This window comes from Aspergillus affinis (assembly GCF_023601865.1).
Source record: "Aspergillus affinis strain CMG 70 chromosome Unknown NODE_98_length_139233_cov_86_989329, whole genome shotgun sequence".
NCBI lineage: Eukaryota > Fungi > Ascomycota > Eurotiomycetes > Eurotiales > Aspergillaceae > Aspergillus > Aspergillus affinis.
In genome coordinates, this window is record NW_026515879.1 from 68048 (window position 1) to 85930 (window position 17883).

The window sequence follows — 17883 nt, forward strand, 5'->3', positions numbered from 1 at the left end:
CTCCAGGTTTGATCCTCTACTTTCCCCGCGAAATTCCCCCACATTTTCGCGTCTTGAACCCGTTCTTTTGTTGAGCGTCCTAAAAACAGTCTGAGCGGTCTCAGCGTGCAAATTGTAGGGGTAATACCCATGGCCCCGAATCTCCGGTAGCCCGTGTGACTGAACCAGGCTTTTTGCATAGTCTTGCTTTATGTCTACTACCCTTTCAGACCATGCGCATGCAGATTCTTCCTCGATCGCACTCAGTTCTCATTCTTCTCATTCTATGACCGCGGAATCCGTCCCGCACCCGATTGCTCAGATGGAACAGGTAGCACAGTCGGGACCAGCTGGCGGGCCGACGACAAGTGACACTCACAGAAATGCAGCGGTAGCCACCGCGCAAGTAACCCAAGGCGACCGTGCTCAAAGCACACATAGCGAGCAAAATAATCGACAGACGAACAAGCGTAGCTTGGACTACATCGCAAGGAGCGGGTTAGCGGGGGGTCTAGCGGGGTGTGCTGTAAGTCGAATATTTCATCCCGTTGTATATTTCTTGACGGTCTCGGAAATGGAAAAATGCTAACGGGCTGGGACATGTTAGGCCAAAACGGTGGTGGCCCCCTTGGACCGGGTCAAGATTCTTTTCCAAGCCTCAAACCCGCAGTTTGCCAAATACACAGGCAGCTGGACGGGCATGGTGGCGGCGATTCGCGATATCAAACGATATGAAGGCGGCCGAGGCCTCTATAAAGGTCATTCCGCTACGCTTCTTCGCATCTTCCCTTACGCAGCGATCAAATTCCTCGCCTATGAGCAGATTCGAGCGGTATTCATTCCGTCACCCGACAAGGAGACGCCGGGTCGCCGACTCCTATCTGGCAGTCTGGCGGGCATCACATCAGTGTTTTTCACATATCCCTTGGAACTCATCCGAGTGCGATTAGCATTCGAGACAAAGAAGACCTCGCGCTCTTCCTTGAGAGACGTCTTCCGGCAGATCTACCACGAACGAGTTTCGCCGCCCTCCACCTCTAGTGGAATCTCCGCATCGTCAGCTACCGGCGCTACCGCCGCAACCACGGTCGAAAATGTGTCCTCCTCCGTGAATAAGGTCGTCCCCAGCTCAGGGATCGCCAACTTCTACCGTGGATTCATACCCACCATGCTAGGCATGTTGCCTTACGCCGGAATTTCCTTCCTCGTGCACGATACCGTCGGCGACTGGCTCCGACTTCCCTCCGTCTCTCACTACACCACCATTCCCGAATCCGACCTCTCTCCCGCTCAGCAGCAATCACAGAAACCCTCGCGACGGTCGCAATTGACTGCCGCCGCCGAAATATTCTCCGGAGCTGTCGCCGGCCTCTGCTCGCAGACTGCATCATATCCGTTCGAGGTGATCCGACGGCGCATGCAAGTCGGTGGCGTTGTCGGTGATGGTCACCGACTCGGAGTTGCCGAAACCGCCCGCACGATTTGGCTGGAGCGGGGATTCCGGGGATATTTCGTTGGATTAACGATTGGCTACATCAAGGTGATGCCGATGGCCGCGACCGCCTTTTTCGTGTACGAGAGGCTGAAGTGGTCTCTTGGAATTTGATCTTTCATCTGCTCGATACATACATACCTCTACCTCGATTACTCCTTTTTGCATTGAAGCGGAAGCTGTGAGGATTTGTTCTCGTGATTGCTCTCCCTTTTGTGTACTCCTTCTCCTCAATCCCGTTCATCTCATATAGAGCTCTGAAGACATTGGCGTCTTACAATTTCCTTCTGTTATATTACATTGTTCATACCCATTCTTACTTTGTTAAGGGGATTCAGGATATTGCGGTACACAAGTACATAGTTTTGAATTCTTGTTGTGTGTGAAGAGAAATACCATACTACATTGAACAACTCCAACGTCTATTTCTTCTTGCTGAACTTATCGTAATTCCATCCAAATCAAAAGCACCGGACGGGAAGTTGTCCATCTTTGCGGCAACAGTAAGAACCCACCCACCTGATTGGCCCAAACCAACTCCGCACAGACCACCTCGCAAAAAAAAAAGTTGCGGCGTTTTTACAAACCTCCGAGAGCCTTCCACTCTAACATACTCACTACCTAACCCTCACTCTCTACCTACCTTATTTGATTTGCGGAGTCGGCGCAGAAAAGAGACGTCTTTAACTATCAACTTTATCCAGGGCGCATCACCGCCTCCTTCATACAAGAATGTCGACCCGCAAATACAACGAGTTCCTCGACATCGAAGGGTCAAGCGACGACGAAGCCAACGATCGCGGATATGACTCCGAAGCCGCAGAGGAAAGCAAAGGCGGGAACGCGAAACGAAGACGCACGAAGCAGCCACACGATATCCTAGGGGACGACGAATCAGACGGATCGGAGAACGAGGCATCGGAAGACGAAGACGAGAAATTGTTGGCCGCGAAGACGAAGGGGAAAGGAACGAAGAAGACATCAACATCTACAACAAAGAAGTCCGCATCGAAGCGCAGTGATGACGCTGAAGACGACGAGGCTGAAGATGACGAAGTCGAACTCGGTAATCAATACCTTGAGTTAGCGGACGACGACGACGATGAAACCCGTACCAAAGGATCGAAAAGCAAGAAATCAAGCTCGGATAAGGCCAAGCCAGACAAGAAGGAAAAGAAGAAGAAGAAGAAGCCAGGCGTCATCTATCTCTCCTCGCTCCCGCCGTACATGAAACCGTACGCATTGAAGTCGCTCTTCGAGACGCGCGGCTTCGGACCTATTACGAAAGTGTTCCTATCGCCGGAAGTGAGGCCAGCATCTGCGCCGCGACGCCGCTCCAACAAGCGAAAAATCTACTCCGACGGATGGGTGGAGTTCGCATCGAAGAAGACGGCGAAGATCTGCGCGGAGACGATGAACGCGTCGATTATCGGCGGTCGCAAGGGCAGCTGGTACCACGATGATATTCTGAACGTGAAATACCTCACCGGCCTGCGCTGGGATGACTTGGTGGATCAGATCCAGAGGGAAAGGAAGGAGAGGGAGGCCAGGCAGCGGATCGAGGATGCGCGGACGCGCAAGGAGGACCAGGTGTTTTTGGAGGGAGTGGAGCAGGGCAAGGTGCTGGATGGGATGCAGAAGAAGAACGAGGACAAGAAGAAGAGGAAGCTGCAGCAGGCCGATGAAGGGCTCAGGAGCGAGAAGGGCCCGGGACAGGATGCTAAGATCAGGAGACTGTTCAAGCAGAATGAGGTTAAAATGGGACGGGATAAGATACAAAATCATGGTCCGTTGGAGGAGGACGCGAAGAAAGTGTTGGGCCAGATTTTCTAGATTTTTCATTTCTATGCCCTAATGGCAGTTTGTTACAGATATACCAATTCAATTATGTACATCACTTCGGTCAAATATGAGTTCGTGGACTTGTGACATCTTCTATGTCTACTTGGAGAGCAACGTGTTTGCTCTGTTTGCTTCCCCTGCAGAACAATGCTTAGTCATGGATTTGCAATGTTTGCAGCCCAACGTCACCGGTGGAAGAACCAAGCGGCGAAGATGCAGGTGAATGCATGCTTTTTTCCAAAATACCTACCTTCGTCCTTCAGGTTCACCTTATCATGAATCGTGTGGTTTTACGGCCCTGGTGTCGCCCAGAGGTTATTCGTTCGATATATACCCCTGGCGCCTTTATACCTCGTCGGGCTTTTCCTGCGCAATCGATCTACAATGCCAATGGCCGGCACTTTGCCTCGGTGTCGCGTTGGCACAATAAACAGTCTCCTGAAACCCCTCCTGCATCAAATTCCGAATTGAATGAACCCAGTAACGCAGCATTGGAAAATGAGACAACCAATTCGTCCGGCCACGTCCCGTGGTATCTGCAGGAAGCATCACCGGTCTCCGAGTCGCAGCAGATTTCGTTCCAGGACCAACTACCGGATCTCCCAGAGCAATCCCCGGAAATTCTTCCCGTTCTCCTGGAATACGTCTTCAAAGATCTTGGATTGGACAAATTGAACCTGATGGACCTGCGCCCCTTGGAGACCCCTCCCCCGCTCGGGGCCAATGTCATTATGATTATCGGAACCGCTCGTAGCGTGAAGCATCTGAACGTCTCGGCGGATCGCCTTTGCCGGTGGTTGAGAAGCACGTGGAATCTATCACCATACGCGGATGGACTGCTGGGTCGAAACGAACTCAAGATTAAGCTACGACGGAAGGCTCGTCGAGCTCGCATTGCCAGCCAATCGGGGTCCATGGTCGACGAGAAGGACGACGGCATCACCACGGGATGGATTTGCGTCAATGCCGGCGTCGTGGAGAAGAGCGCCGCCCCAGAACCAGGAGCCCAGAATTTCGAAGGATTCGGCACCGTCGTGGGCGGCACGCGCGTCGTGGTCCAGATGTTCACCGAGGAGAAGAGAGCCGAAGTCGATCTGGAAAGCCTATGGCAGAAGACCCTGGACCGTGCCGAACGAGAGAAGAAGAAATACGCTGAGGCCAACCCCTCCGCGCCTCCTAAAGAGGTTCGTTTTTCTTCATCGACAGACCCATCACCATCACCATCACATTCTGACCTCGATCATGGACATTCCACCAGGACCCCGGTAACGGCCCCGCTCGGACAGAGAAGACAGATCCACAGCGGCCGTCCGCGGATCCCATTCCAAGCCGTGCAGGGCACCGCTAGCACACCCATTCCCTCACCTTTTCGGTCCTCCGTGCGCGGATATTCCACTTCCCAGGAGAGTGATGTTGTAAACTCCTTGTTTCAATACCTATCAGGCTTGTCGGACGAGCAAGTCCGAAAAGACCTGGGCACCGGTCCGGACGATACCTCTTCCACACCTTTCTTGCAATTGTTCTATGGTAACGACTCCCGGTTTTCCGAGGACGAAAAAGCCTTTGCCAAATTAAAGCTGTACTGCACCGCAATCAACCGACACCATCCGGGATACAGCAAGGAGGGCTTGGCCAAGACCTTTGAGTACTATGCTGCCCTGGCCTGTGTCATCCCCGACGACCTCAGCTTTGAGGTTATTTCGACCCTGCTAGCCGGTCAGCCCACGGATGAGCCTGCCGAAGGAGGAGTCAAGATGACGTTACCACGCGAGGATATCGAAATTGCCTTGGATGTGCTAGAACACCTGAGCACGCAAGGCACCAACCTAATCAACCTGAAGATGTTCAACATCATCTACAAAGCCGCTATGATAATCCCTGACCAGCCCCAGCTCCAACCAGAAACCGAAGCGGAAGAACCCACAGAAAACCCCTCAAACGAAGACAAAATGATGACATCCGCCCTATACCGCGTCTCCCGCATGATCGACACCTTCAACTTCCCCTTCGATGCCACGGAAACCCGACTGCACATGGTCCTCCGCTTCCAAGCACAAGACTACGACGCCTTCTGGAAGATCTGGCGCCAGCTCCCGATCAACGCGCGTTCGCGCAATCGAAAAGACTACGAGATGCTGTTCAAGGAGCACGCACGTCTTGGGGACCCGATTCTCGCCGAATCCTGTCTGACAACGTGGTTCCCGATGATGGACCGAGAAAAGAATCCTATTTCGCTAGAAGGTCAACTTCGAACCTCTGTCTTGGAGTGTATCCTTCTGGCGGATCCGAATGTTAGAGAGAATTCTCAGAATATGGCTAATACGCCTATGGTGCGCATGTGGAATGAGTGTCATCAAAGACGTGAGGTTCCGGACCAATGATATTGATACTGAAGGGGTGAGGGAAAGGGTTGTGTGTGTTTTTAGTATGAACATTTTGGGATGTTGGGTGTTAGATACTGGATATAAACTCTGTATATATGTGTCCTACAGTGTTGCGTGTATGATAAGCGCTTGATATTGATATTCCATTGATAAAAACGCATGCATTGAAAAACTAGTTATTCTCTGTTTAAGTCACCAAATAGAACGAAGTATATCTCTTTGATTTCTTCTTGAAGATGTTCGCAATTTGAAGCTGAGAGGATGAGAGTACCGTACTGTGGCCGTGCGGATGTGCATGAATAACCTTCGGTAAGAAGGGTTGACCCTTGTTAGTGCAGCGGGTGTAACTGCCATACGTCCCTACCCGTTTGCCATGTCATACGACAGTCTGCCTTCTACTATTGTTTCTGGACGAGTGAAGAATTGGGAGACCTACCATATCCTACTTATTCTCTATCTGGGAGAGCACACCAAATTACAACCATATCGTCTACCTACCACCATAAAAATACCACTCCAAAATATTACCACTCCTCCTTGAGATCCTCTATCCAGCACCTCAACAGGTTTCGTCGTAAAAATGCGCTGCTTCGAAAGAATATATGACGTGGTCGAGCCCGTTGAAGAATAACTGTAAAGGGTACCTGGCCAATCCAGGAACCGATAAGATGCATCCTACGGCGGGATAGAAGATGGCCAGGATTTCACCTGCGACAAATTTTATATTCCAAGGCTTTGTCCATACCTTTGAGCAGGCGTTCTTGGTGTCTGAGGTGCAAGATAATCCCAATGAAACTTCATTTTTGCAGTACTATGGAGGATCTCGTTCTTCCTACATACACCAATCAGTGCAATGAATCTAGAGATACGAACTGTTCAATTGTTTAATCATTATTTAACACCACACGGACTGCTCCGCATGTAGAACTTCTACACCGTTCCAGGAATAAAGGCTTGCGTCTTCACTTTTCCAAAGACGAAGCAGCAGATGGAAATATTGTAGAACATAACATAGTGGAAGCTTCTTGAAGTACACTCTGAGTCACCCAGCATCACGGGGACTATAATATAGCCCCATGTTGCAGATATGCAAGGCAGGTAGATGACTGGTAGCCACCGCGGTGATCAAAAACAATCCCCTAATGACCTAAATGAATGGATTAATGTGACAGAGGGCCGGCTTGCACCTACACAGGTTAGATAGATTGCTGAATACAGACTACATTACTGAGGAACACATAGAAAACTGAAAGAGAAGCAGCAAATTGGGTCTCATTATTTAAAGACTATAGGAATAGTGTCATCTGCTTTGATACAGCACCCATATATAACATGACCATGTCATACCAAGATAATCTGCCAAAAGACATGGCGGCGTGTCTAACTGAGAGGACTGGCATAATTCGAAGTTTCAGCGACATCTATGCCAATTTCCCTCGTTTTCCACAGATCTTGAGCTCTTTGACATTCTCAAAAGTGCTCCATAAAGTCTTCATTCGAGTACACTTTTTTATGAACACGTACGGCATTCCTTACAACAAATCCCATTCTGGATGTCACCGCTTTTTGTGTCGAGATATGGCAGGGCGGCTTTTTTCATGTACCATAGATGGCAATTGGCTGAAGATCTAACTGAAAGTTTAAGCCAGTGGTATTTGCCCCCCGCGTCCATCGGATGTATGATGACATGCTTAGTTGGCACAGCTAAACTTGGCCGATTTTGTGGCGTGAATTGCGCTGAGTCCATCCACTCACGGTTGTTAGTATAGAGGATGCCAGGAGGAAAAAGACCTATCTTAATGCAAGAGAAACAGTATCTCGTATATGTGAGAAGAGAGACGAAGCCACCAAAGGAGCCGCAACAAATACAAGTCTTCGTACAGAGGATTTTGAAGAGGTCCTGTAGAGTATAATAAGATGCCAATCCTGTTTTAAGGGAAGCACAAAGAGCATCAAGAGCATATGTAAATGTCTCTCGATAGCCACGAACTTGACTGACGATTTGTCGGGCACGGCGATTGACACGGCGAAATCCGAAGAGTGACTCAATGTCTAATAAGAGACATATTTCCAAGGTAATTTCAACCGGTAGACAATCTAACCCGCCAGGGGTACTGTTAACTGAAGGGGTAGGAGTTGGATGAAGCAAAGAGGCACGTACTCGTTTATGGTGGGAGGGAAGGAAGCTGATGACCGCAGGGTCGTCTTCGTCCTCATACTGGGGATAGGCAAGAGTGCGAATAATCTCATCCCACTGGCCTTCTTCAGATGGGGTTTCGTGAGTTTCCATTGTTTCAATATCCATGCCTAGCTTATTGTAACAATGAGCGAGAAACAGGGGGTCTTTCTTTGATTTGAGTCAAGCTAGGGAGTTGTTATAGCCACACGAGTTATTGTCTGGATAGTTTATATATAGATAGATACGGACCATTGTCTGCCATCGCCTGTGGCTCATTCCGGTCCAGTTCTTGTAGAGGAAGGTATCATAACTATCTCATGTACCGGAGAATAGTTAACACGAAAATTGATCCTGATGACTCAGTCCTGACTCAGCAACCGAATTGCCTCGGCCCAAGTCGAGTGGACTTCGACGGCGCCGAACACTCGCGCTCCGCATCTCCCTCTTATCGCTTTCCATGGGATGGGATGGGATGACTGGCATTCATCATCATCATCATGGAATATTTACCCAGTCTCCAGCAGGAGTTCGATGAGCTCAAGCCTTCTCTATTCGGTAATTGCATCCCTAGCAAACATTCCGACTCAACCTCAACTGACCTCGTTTTATCTAGAACTACTCGCCGAACAGCAGCTCTCGGATCTCCTCCCTCCCTCCATTCGATACATCCTCGCCGTCGCGACTCACCGTCATCCTCGGTACTTGCTGAGGATTCTTAATTCGTACGATGAAATCTACGCCCTCCTCTCGCTCGTGGTAGAACGCTACTACCTGCGCACCTTCGGCGGCTCTTTCACCGAGAACTTCTACTCTCTGAAACGCGAACGAGTCCTCCTGACCAAGAATGGCGAGGTTCCGCGCGCCCAACTGGGCGCTGCCGGTCCTGTCCGGGAAACCCTGAAGTTGCGTTCGTCCGACGTCTGGAAGAACCTCTTCATCATGATCGGAATCCCCTACTTGAAACGCAAGCTAGACGAGGGCTACGACGTGCACGCCGCGCCGCAAGCATCCTTGATCATGAGCGGCGGTCCCCGATACAACCCCAGCGATGACCTACCTTCCAGCCCAACAATACGTCAACGGCTTCTACACCTATACAAATGGTTCCTCCGGAACGTCTACCCCTCCGTCAACGCCGCGTACTACTTCTCCGTCCTCGCCTTCAACCTGGCCTACCTCTTCGACAACACCAAATACTCCTCCCCGTTCCTCTGGCTCATTGGCACTCGAATCCGCCGCCTCGGCGCCGCCGACCACAGAGCCATCGCTTCCGTCCTGGAACCGCCTAAACCGGCACCCGGGCCAGCCGGCGGCGCAGGCGCTCGCTCTCGCCCCGGCTCGGGACTCCTGGGCATGCTGAGCCCGCAAAACCTCTACCCGCAACTCCTCACGTCTCTCCGCTACTTCCTCCCCGCGTCGATCTTCGCCCTTAAGTTCCTCGAATGGTGGCACGCCAGCGACTTCTCGCGACAACTCGCCCGCAAGGCCACCGAGGTGCTGGATCTCCCGGCGCCCGTCTCCAACGGAATGATATCCCCCTCGGAGAAGCGGAAAGCGCTCGAAGAGAAGAACAAGGAGAAAGAGAAGAGGAAACAACAGCAGCAGGACCCGGAATCCCCTAAGTCCGCCCTCAAGTCATCCCGTCGACGCACTCAGCCCCCTGTCTCTGCGACTTCGTATCTCCCCATCTTCACGGTTCCTCTTCCGCCCGCGGACTCGGACGTTGCGTCCATGTGCGCGGTGTGTTTGAATCCGCTGGCCAATCCGACGGCCTGTCAGACGGGGTACGTGTATTGTTACGTGTGTATCTTCCACTGGGTGAACGGCGAGCATCAGCGACAGATTGATTTCATGAACGGGGACGGAGCAGGCGCTGCGTGGGAAGACGATGCGGTCGAGGGGGAGGACGCCGAGAAACAAGCCGACGGGAAACCGGGCCAGAGTCGCCAGGGGAAATGGGAGAGCGGGAAGGGGAGATGTCCGGTGACGGGGAGAAGAGTGTTATGTGGAACGGAGGGGTTGAGACGTGTTTTGATCTAGATTTCGTCCTAGAGAAGAGGTGCAGTCATGTTTGTATATAGTGTGCATGGTTGATGAAGCATGAATAATTATCCAGCGAGTAGTTATGTCTAATATCACGTTTCCTTGAATTGACTTGCCTTTGTCTTCGTCGGATGGAAATAACTGAATACATCACACCCGCTACCTAATAATATCATTACTGCACGATACTATATCTATTCGATTATGTACGGATCCGCGCCCTCCCCGAAAAGAAGATGCGGTCTCTCCGCAGCAACCTTCAGGATAGTCTGCGCAAAGACCGAGTTAGCCCAAGCGAACCACGGACGCGAGTAATCTTTGATATTGTTGACGTTGATCGATTCATGCACGAGGCCCAGAAGGCTCGAGTTGCGAACTAGATTGATGGACTTGGTGATTTCGACGTCTGAGTCGGAGGTCATGGCCTGGATGAGCAAGGACATGGGCCAGGCGTTTTGGAGACCGACTAGTTCACTCAGTTAGCTGGTTGGAGCCTTTTGATGTAGACCTGAACGTGTGTTTTAGCTAGGGAAAGGGCGGTGGGAAGACAAACTATGAGGACCACCAATGCCATGGAAGTCTGAACCAGTGAGATAGTACGGGTTACCGTCCTTCTCGAGGAGCATCTTGCGCGTGTTCTGGTAAACCTTATCGTCTTTGCTGACATAGCCCAGATACGGCAAAGAAAGCAAAGACGGGATATTGGCGTCGTCCATGAGGATGCGAGAGCCGTACCCGTCGACCTCGAAGGCATATACATCGCCGTATTTAGCATGATTGACAATACCGTGCTCCTTGATCGCCTTGTCGAGCTTATCTCCCCGCTCCTCCAGCTCTTTCGCCAGTTCGTCTTTGCCCCCGGCTGCGCGGAGCACCTTGGCCGTCTTTTTGAGCTGCACGGCCATCTGCGCGTTCGGGGGGATGAAGAATCCGAGAATAGTCGCGTCGTCGCTTGGACGGAACGCACTGCGAATAAGCCCCGTGCCGTGGTTCAATGGGTTTCCGACACCAGCCAGACTGAGGGTCTCGGTGCCCAGCGTGGTTTTGCGCTGGAAGGTGTACTGGTTGACGACGTACTGGCCCTTGTCGTTGAAGGTCGGCTGTGACTGAGCGTCTAGTACTTTGAGGACGGTGTTCAGGGCAGAGTACCATCGGGTGGTCAGGAATTCTGTAGATTTGGTGTTTTCGTAGAACTCTGTCCCCAGAGCAAGAAAATGGGCAAGTGAATCGAGCTCGTACTTGCATTCGAACACCACGGAGGACTCATACGCCGGATGCACCTGGTCATCTTGCCCGCTGGTAGTCGGCTCTAGTCCACTAGGCGGCGGAGGCTGGAACGCATTGCAGTATGGAGATTGGATGACAAACTCGGCTTGGGTGTTGATTGCGCCTAGGATGAGGCTGTAGAGCTTCTTATCTTTCTTCGCGAGAGCCTGGTACCCGGTCAACTGGTTCGTCGAGTCGCGCAGCCATTCGGCGTTGATGTCGCCAGTAACGATAAAGGTATGGGCACCCTGCCATTGCGACGCGTCTCTTTGCGCTTTCGATGCGACGGACGAGGTGCCGTCCACATGCCATCGGACAGTGGTGTCCAGGGTATTCGGAAAAGCATTTTGAAACAACCGGGCGAGGTCTTTGTCTTTCATGCGCGAAGTGACGTCTTCAATCACCTGCTCGACAGCAGGAGAGCTGAAGGTACGGCATTCGGTTGCTGGTCGTTGGAAGGGGAGCTTGAGTGGGCCCTCGCTGTATGGGGCACTAGGTGGGAAGGTCAGACGGGATGGTTTGACGTCTTCCACGAGGGAAAGTAGGGGTAGTGTCCTACTGTGGCACTGAAGCATACGATACATAGTCCGGACATGCTCGTCGAAGAACCGCAGGCTCATCAGGATATCCTGCAGAACCCCTTGCGCCCAAGGCAAAGGTGAAGCTGAGGATCAGCGCTGCCAACGAGCACGTCATGATGGATAACTAGAAAATGAACGATGATCTAAGGGTTCATAGATGTCTTGTGGTCTCAAAATTGATCCAATTCAGCCTCTGGAATCAAACATAAACAGATCAGAAGTGAATTGAGGAGTGGGCTGTTTGTTGTCTATGCCAAGGCGTGGAATGCGGAGAAGCGCAAACCGGGGAAGGACCGCAGTAGATCCAAGGGTCGCGATCGACTTTATATCGATGGGGATTGACCGGCCCATTCCCGACACGATGTGCCATAGCGCTGTCACCGTCACAATGACCTGCCGATCATTCAAAAGGATCTCTAGGCTGTTTGCTTTCTTTGTTACGCCGAAAATCCGATGACATCGAGGGTCTTATGTAATCGTGCGGGGTCGAGTCCGCTGGTGCCTTAGGTTACCTGGGGATAGAATGGGATGACATTATGGATAACGATGAGTAGTTATGCTAAGATATTCGCTTCAAAATGAGATGTTGATGAAGCCGTGAGATAAGTCACTTCACATACATTAGAGATCCCTGGATCACTCCACGCTTGGGAAAACATGAGATCACCAACGCCTGTCTATTTTTTGCCGAAAAACGACATGATACTACCTTGTCCTGGTTTACCTCCTGCCTTACCCTTTGATGCGCTCACGGCAGGTTTCTTCTTGGGCGGCGGTGCAGGCTCATCCTCGGAGAATGACTCCCAGGAGGGTTCCTCGACCGTCACTAGAGATAGACTGTCAGTTGATCCATAACAAGCCAAAGCACCGATCCACATACCAAGGTATCCCTCGTCATCCCTGACTGTCTTTTTCTGCATGATTTGACGCCTTCCTCGGCGACGTCCTCCCCCAACGGTAACTTCTTCCTTCGGAGAAGGAGGCTTGGGCGGTGCTTCGTCAATGGGGTTAGATTCTTCGGCGGGTTCTGGGACATCCGGCATTTCCTCGTCCTCTTCTTCGTCTAGGGCGGATGAGTATAACAATTGGCATACTACGCGACTAGTTAAACTCACCTTCGTCCTCCATCATTTGTTTCAGCCTCGCCTCTCGCTCTTTCCTTGTCTCTCGTGTACCGGCGGACGAGGACTTGCCAGTATCGGGGAAAAGCTCTTCGGCTTCTTCTTCCGAAGCATCGTCCAGGACAACTATATCCATTAGCATCTATCAATGAACGGATACAGCATTCAAACAAAGACCCACCATCTTCAGGAGCACCGGGTTCGGCCTGATAAATCGTTAACATTCATTTGGATTCTGCTACATGGAAGGAAAAGAATTTTACGAACCGAATCCGCTCCAAAGGTAGCTGGTGTCGAATCTTCTTTCTTTTGCTTAGGCTTCGCTTTCGCAAAAGAGCTGAAAAGATTGCTCTTTTCTCGCTTCACCGGACCTGGCTTCTCCGTAGGCTTCTCCGTAGGCTTGGAAGATGGAGCATTGCTACGTTGCGATGGTTGCGTAGGCTCCGAGCGGTCTTCCTGCTTGGGTTCGGGATTCGTTTCTTGCGACGCTTCGTTTGATCGCTTCGAAGGCACGACAGGCTTGGATGAGGCGGGAGCTGGAGCTGGAGCTGGTGTCGGTGCAGGTGCAGGCGGCCGCGCGCCCGTTCTCCGCTGCGAAAGTTAATACGTTGTCGAGTTCGGACAAACAATCTTACAGTACCTTCACGTGTTTATTTTGGATCATGCCCCATTGTTTCCCAAATTTTAGCGGGTCCTCATTCGCATGACTGCTTATCATCTCCCGACCGACGTCAGTCAAGACATTGAGATCCTGGAGAATCGTAGGCTGCAAGCTGTAAACATAGATCGAGGTAATTGATTGAAAGGTGTCCTTGGCATCTGCGCGAATACGTTAATTATGTGTATCCTGCCCGACATCGCATCCGATGCTTTACCTTCGAGATCCTCCTCCCGGGCGAGAATAACAGAGACGGTAGCGACATCATCGGCGATCGAATCTTGGTTAAGCATAGAGCTCGGTAGGTAAGGACTGCTCGCCATCACATCATCTTCGTTATCGTCGCCATTGGCATGCGCGCCGTTCGTAGTGGGGGGAATGGGTGGTTTCTGGATGCCCGTGAGAAGGTAGGTGGCATTGACACTATTCGGTTTCTTGGTATTTTCGCTGTGGTGAAAGTCGTAAAGCATTCTTTCATCCATTAGACATCGGTGATTTATAACGAAGCATATATCGACCTACTGCTTGGCCAACGTGCAGTGGACCCGGAGAGCTCGACTCAACGAGCGATAAGTGACCTGCGAGAGATACAAAAGTGAGTTTCGCGCATCTCTTGACAATGAGAAACAAACATACCGTTCGGCGCTCATTGAGGACATTCTCCGCCAGATACTTCTTGTAATCAGCGACAGCCATATTGTCTTCCGCGGACTTGAGCGATTGTCAAGGGAAGAGAAGAAGAGAGTATGCCGGGCGACGCGTGCCAAACCACTTAACGCGTATCAGTCAGCGCGGGTCTTGGCACATCTTTTCCCGACCTCCGTCAACTCCCAACACGCCCTCCACTTCCTGCCCGCAGTCACGGCAGTTGGACCACCTAAAGACTGGGCTCGAATTCATCAGCTGCGCCGGCATCCTCACCTCATGGAGCCGTCCTTCACCCTCCCCGACTCCACTGACTGGCTCGACACGCCACTGTCGCTCCTTACACCTCTCGAATCCTCCCTCCGCTGCCAGGTCTGCAAGGACTTTTTCGACAACCCGGTCATTACGTCGTGCAGTCATACGTTCTGCTCGCTATGTATTCGACGATGCCTTAGCACCGAAGGGAAATGTCCCGCATGCCGAGGCTCTGACCAGGAGCTCAAGTTGCGGCGGAATTGGGCGGTCCAAGAGCTGGTGGAGGCGTTCCAGAACGCAAGACCGAGCGTGTTAGAATTGGCGAGGAGGGCCGCAGATCGCGCTGGTGATGCTGAAGAGGGGGAAACAGATCAGCGTGCGTCGAAAAAGCGAAAGGTTGCCGAACAGGCTGGTCCTGAAGCGGCTCCGGCTGAAGGGAGGCAGACGCGATCGCGAAGTAAAGGCATCGACCGTGCGGCGGAGGCAGCTGAAGCGGAGGTTATCGAGGACAGCCAGGACGAGGAGTATATTCCGGGTATGTTTACTTCGACGCTGGGCGAATGCATCACAGCGATGGTCTAATATGAAGTAGAAGATGGATTGGTCGCGTGCCCTATCTGCAAGCGGAGGATGAAGAATGAGGCAGTATTCGCTCACCTTGACAACTGCACAGGAGACCCGGCTCCTCCTAGACAGGTATCATTTGGGTGAGTTAGGTTCATGCTTGGAGTTTCTAACCATGCTCTCAGCTGATAGTGAAAGAATCAGATCTCTACAGCCCATGCCACCGGCGCGCAAACAATCGACAAACAAACAACCCGAACGGCTTCCAATTATACATTATTCTATCTTAAAAGACAATGTTCTGCGAAAAAAGCTCAAAGATCTGGGTATACCGAACTGGGGACCGCGACCCCTCATACAACGACGTCACACGGAGTGGATGAATTTGTGGAATGCCAACTGTGACTCCAAAACGCCTAAATCTAAAAGAGAATTGCTGAACGAATTGGATATTTGGGAGCGGACACAAGGCGGTAATGCGGTTTCGCAACCGGAGACGACGAGTTCGGTCATGCGCAAAGATTTTGACTCAGCTGCATGGTCCACCGATCATGACAGCGATTTTAAGCGGTTGATTGCAAATGCTCGCAAACGAAGTGAGGCCCAGGTTCGCACAACGCTACCACAAGCATCCTCAGTACCAGAAGGGCCACCAAGAGAACCGGCCCCAGAGCAACTGCCTGAGCCTTCCGCTGCGGAAGTTCGGGTACAAAAGCCGGAAGAGCTGACCTCGGACCCTGCGGTTATCACTAAGGTCGCGGAAAACGAAGTCCATGAAGCTCGAGAGCCCAGCGATATCCAGGTAATTGATGCTCCACAGTAGGCATCATTAACTTCGTACTGGGGCTCTGCTGTTGCTATGATACGAGCACTGAATACCCTAGAGATCGGTGTCTCCTGTTGCTGTTTCCTGGTCTATTAGGACGTGGTTTCGTGGCTTTCCTCCACGGACATGCGGGACAGTCTATCTTCTAATTCAGCATCCACGCTCTGTTCTGCTGAGGCCGTGCGTGCGGCTTCTTTGGCCCGCTGCTCGAGATTGTCGAGCTCGGCGAGTTTCTGGCGAGTTTCCTCTGCTTCTCTTTCTTCGTCACCCTGTCGCTCCTTGCTCTCCAGCTCCTCGAGCTCGTCGTCTAGCTCGGTCTCGTCTATTTGAGGACCAGCCTCGTTCATGATGGTTCCGACTTCGTCCACCTTAGACATCTCTTCACGCAGCTCGTCGACAACATCCTCGACCCTGGCAGCGCCTCCGATCTGGGTATTTAGCCCGCGAAGCACACCAGTGCTTGCCTCCATCACCTGCACAAACTGGACCTGATCGGTGGCCTGTTCAATCTTGGAGTAAACCTCCTCCAATTGCGTCAGGGTATCTAGTCTTTGTTGGAGATTATGCTCCGCAAGCTTCTTGGAGCGCAATGCCGCCAGCGCTGAAATCCGGTTCTTGTTGTGTAGAGCGGTCTTCGCCGTAGCATTCAGCTCTGTGATTTTCTTCTCCAAGCTCTCCACTTGTTTTGTCATTGTTGACATGGCCGTTTTAATAGAGCCAATAGCTGTGTCTTGCGGGGTGATCTCCGAGGAAGTGTCATTGGAAGACCGAAACTTGATCGTCTGGAAAACCTTTAGCATTAATGAAATGCATCTCGACGCAGAATGCAAGTCGTACATACCTCGCCATCATAAGCAATGGCTCCGCTATCGCGGGATAGATATAACAATAAGACATCAAAATCGTCATTAGACAATTCGCTCTGTTCATGTAGTACCGTTGCAAATTCGTTCACGAAGCGTTCCTTGGAGTAGATGAGGTCTGTCTTGGACGGGTTCTGGACCGTCGCCTGCTTCGTCACAAGCCTGGCAGTTTCCTAGGGCACACACGCACGTCAATCGGCAAATCCATCCGTAGATATCACAGCAACACCGGATTCCATACCTTCAAGTTCTCCACTAACACCAGGTCCTGAGCCTGCAAGTGAGGCGCAGACCCCGATCCAACCACAACGCCTTTCAGCTGCTTCAACCCCCAGCTCATCACATTCCACGGACTCAACATCGTAGGATCAATCAGATTCCAACCCGGTTTGTTCAAGCTCGTCGAGCTAGCCCGGTACATCTGCAGCGGCACCATCACGCGGTTCTGAACCGCCTCGTTCTATGCAACCCAAGTCGACGTTAGCACAAATCCACACCCACACCCAGCCTGATACCATCACCCCTCTTCCGATTCATTCCGCACCAAAACAAAAGAACAGAACGTACCAAAACCGCTCCCAGCGCAATCGGCCGCCCCCATTCGGAGGTCTCAAGTGCGCGCAATAAACTCTCATCCGCTCTGAGTATCAAGTGGTTGTTTTTCCGCCTTCCGGGCTGAGAGGACGTGGATGCTGAGATGCTGCTAGTGGAGATATATCCGTGGCGGGCGGCCTTGAGGAGGACTAGTTCCCATGCGGCGACGTTGACGGCGTATCCGTCTGGGTTGGTTTTGCGGTGGATGGCGAAGTCGGAGTATAGCGAGGGGAGGCGGTTCCTAGCATAAGGTGTTAGAATTGCATCGTATGGTATGTGGGATGGGACTGGATTGGAGAGGTGACTGACTTTCTGAATTCATCCTGGGATAGGATGAAGTTGAGGAGGTCGTTCATTGTCGGTGGATGAGGCGTTGGTTGGTATTGGGGGAGTTTCGAGCACTGAGGATGACTCCGTGAAAAGAATGATGGGACTGAGATATGCAGAATGATTCGAGGTCCTGCTGTGCCTTGGAGGCGTTCAGCACAGCGAGATGGCGTTGTCTTGGTGTCAACAAACGATCATCTGCTGGTTGCTCGGCATGACGGCGATCATCGACTTATCGATAAGGTGGACTCACGTGACATCATC

The 17883-nt window shown here is 51.7% G+C and overlaps 7 protein-coding genes across 7 annotated transcripts; 5 read left to right on the forward strand and 2 right to left on the reverse strand.

Annotated features, from left to right (window-relative positions):
- Positions 1 to 265: 265 nt before the first annotated feature.
- KD926_011543 (coenzyme A transporter) lies at positions 266 to 1585 on the forward strand (the record flags this gene model as incomplete). Its single annotated transcript, XM_053103835.1, has 2 exons — positions 266 to 505; positions 587 to 1585. 2 exons carry the CDS (start codon positions 266 to 268, stop codon positions 1583 to 1585), a joined length of 1239 nt encoding a protein of 412 aa, XP_052952821.1.
- Positions 1586 to 2203: 618 nt separating this feature from the next.
- On the forward strand, positions 2204 to 3304 carry KD926_011544 (RNA-binding ATPase activator ESF2; the record flags this gene model as incomplete). Its single annotated transcript, XM_053103836.1, has 1 exon — positions 2204 to 3304. One exon carries the CDS (start codon positions 2204 to 2206, stop codon positions 3302 to 3304), a length of 1101 nt encoding a protein of 366 aa, XP_052952822.1.
- Positions 3305 to 3588: 284 nt separating this feature from the next.
- Positions 3589 to 5694, forward strand: KD926_011545 (uncharacterized protein; the record flags this gene model as incomplete). Its single annotated transcript, XM_053103837.1, has 1 exon — positions 3589 to 5694. The coding sequence occupies one exon, from the start codon at positions 3589 to 3591 to the stop codon at positions 5692 to 5694; it is 2106 nt and encodes a 701-aa protein (XP_052952823.1).
- A 2679-nt stretch (positions 5695 to 8373) lies between these two features.
- Positions 8374 to 9916, forward strand: pex12 (ubiquitin-protein ligase peroxin 12; the record flags this gene model as incomplete). The annotated part of the gene is made up of 2 exons (XM_053103840.1): positions 8374 to 8431; positions 8490 to 9916. The coding sequence occupies 2 exons, from the start codon at positions 8374 to 8376 to the stop codon at positions 9914 to 9916; spliced, it is 1485 nt and encodes a 494-aa protein (XP_052952824.1).
- Positions 9917 to 10113: 197 nt separating this feature from the next.
- On the reverse strand, positions 10114 to 14241 carry KD926_011547 (uncharacterized protein; the record flags this gene model as incomplete). The annotated part of the gene is made up of 11 exons (XM_053103841.1): positions 10114 to 10385; positions 10473 to 11849; positions 12491 to 12592; positions 12647 to 12829; positions 12882 to 13013; positions 13069 to 13093; positions 13155 to 13478; positions 13528 to 13706; positions 13763 to 14016; positions 14068 to 14123; positions 14182 to 14241. 11 exons carry the CDS (start codon positions 14239 to 14241, stop codon positions 10114 to 10116), a joined length of 2964 nt encoding a protein of 987 aa, XP_052952825.1.
- A 228-nt stretch (positions 14242 to 14469) lies between these two features.
- Positions 14470 to 15832, forward strand: rad18 (E3 ubiquitin-protein ligase RAD18; the record flags this gene model as incomplete). The annotated part of the gene is made up of 3 exons (XM_053103842.1): positions 14470 to 14980; positions 15038 to 15152; positions 15214 to 15832. The coding sequence occupies 3 exons, from the start codon at positions 14470 to 14472 to the stop codon at positions 15830 to 15832; spliced, it is 1245 nt and encodes a 414-aa protein (XP_052952826.1).
- Positions 15833 to 15927: 95 nt separating this feature from the next.
- On the reverse strand, positions 15928 to 17648 carry KD926_011549 (putative vacuolar sorting protein SNF7 family protein; the record flags this gene model as incomplete). The annotated part of the gene is made up of 5 exons (XM_053103843.1): positions 15928 to 16617; positions 16677 to 16871; positions 16940 to 17158; positions 17266 to 17533; positions 17602 to 17648. The coding sequence occupies 5 exons, from the start codon at positions 17646 to 17648 to the stop codon at positions 15928 to 15930; spliced, it is 1419 nt and encodes a 472-aa protein (XP_052952827.1).
- Between the last annotated feature and the right edge of the window lie 235 nt (positions 17649 to 17883).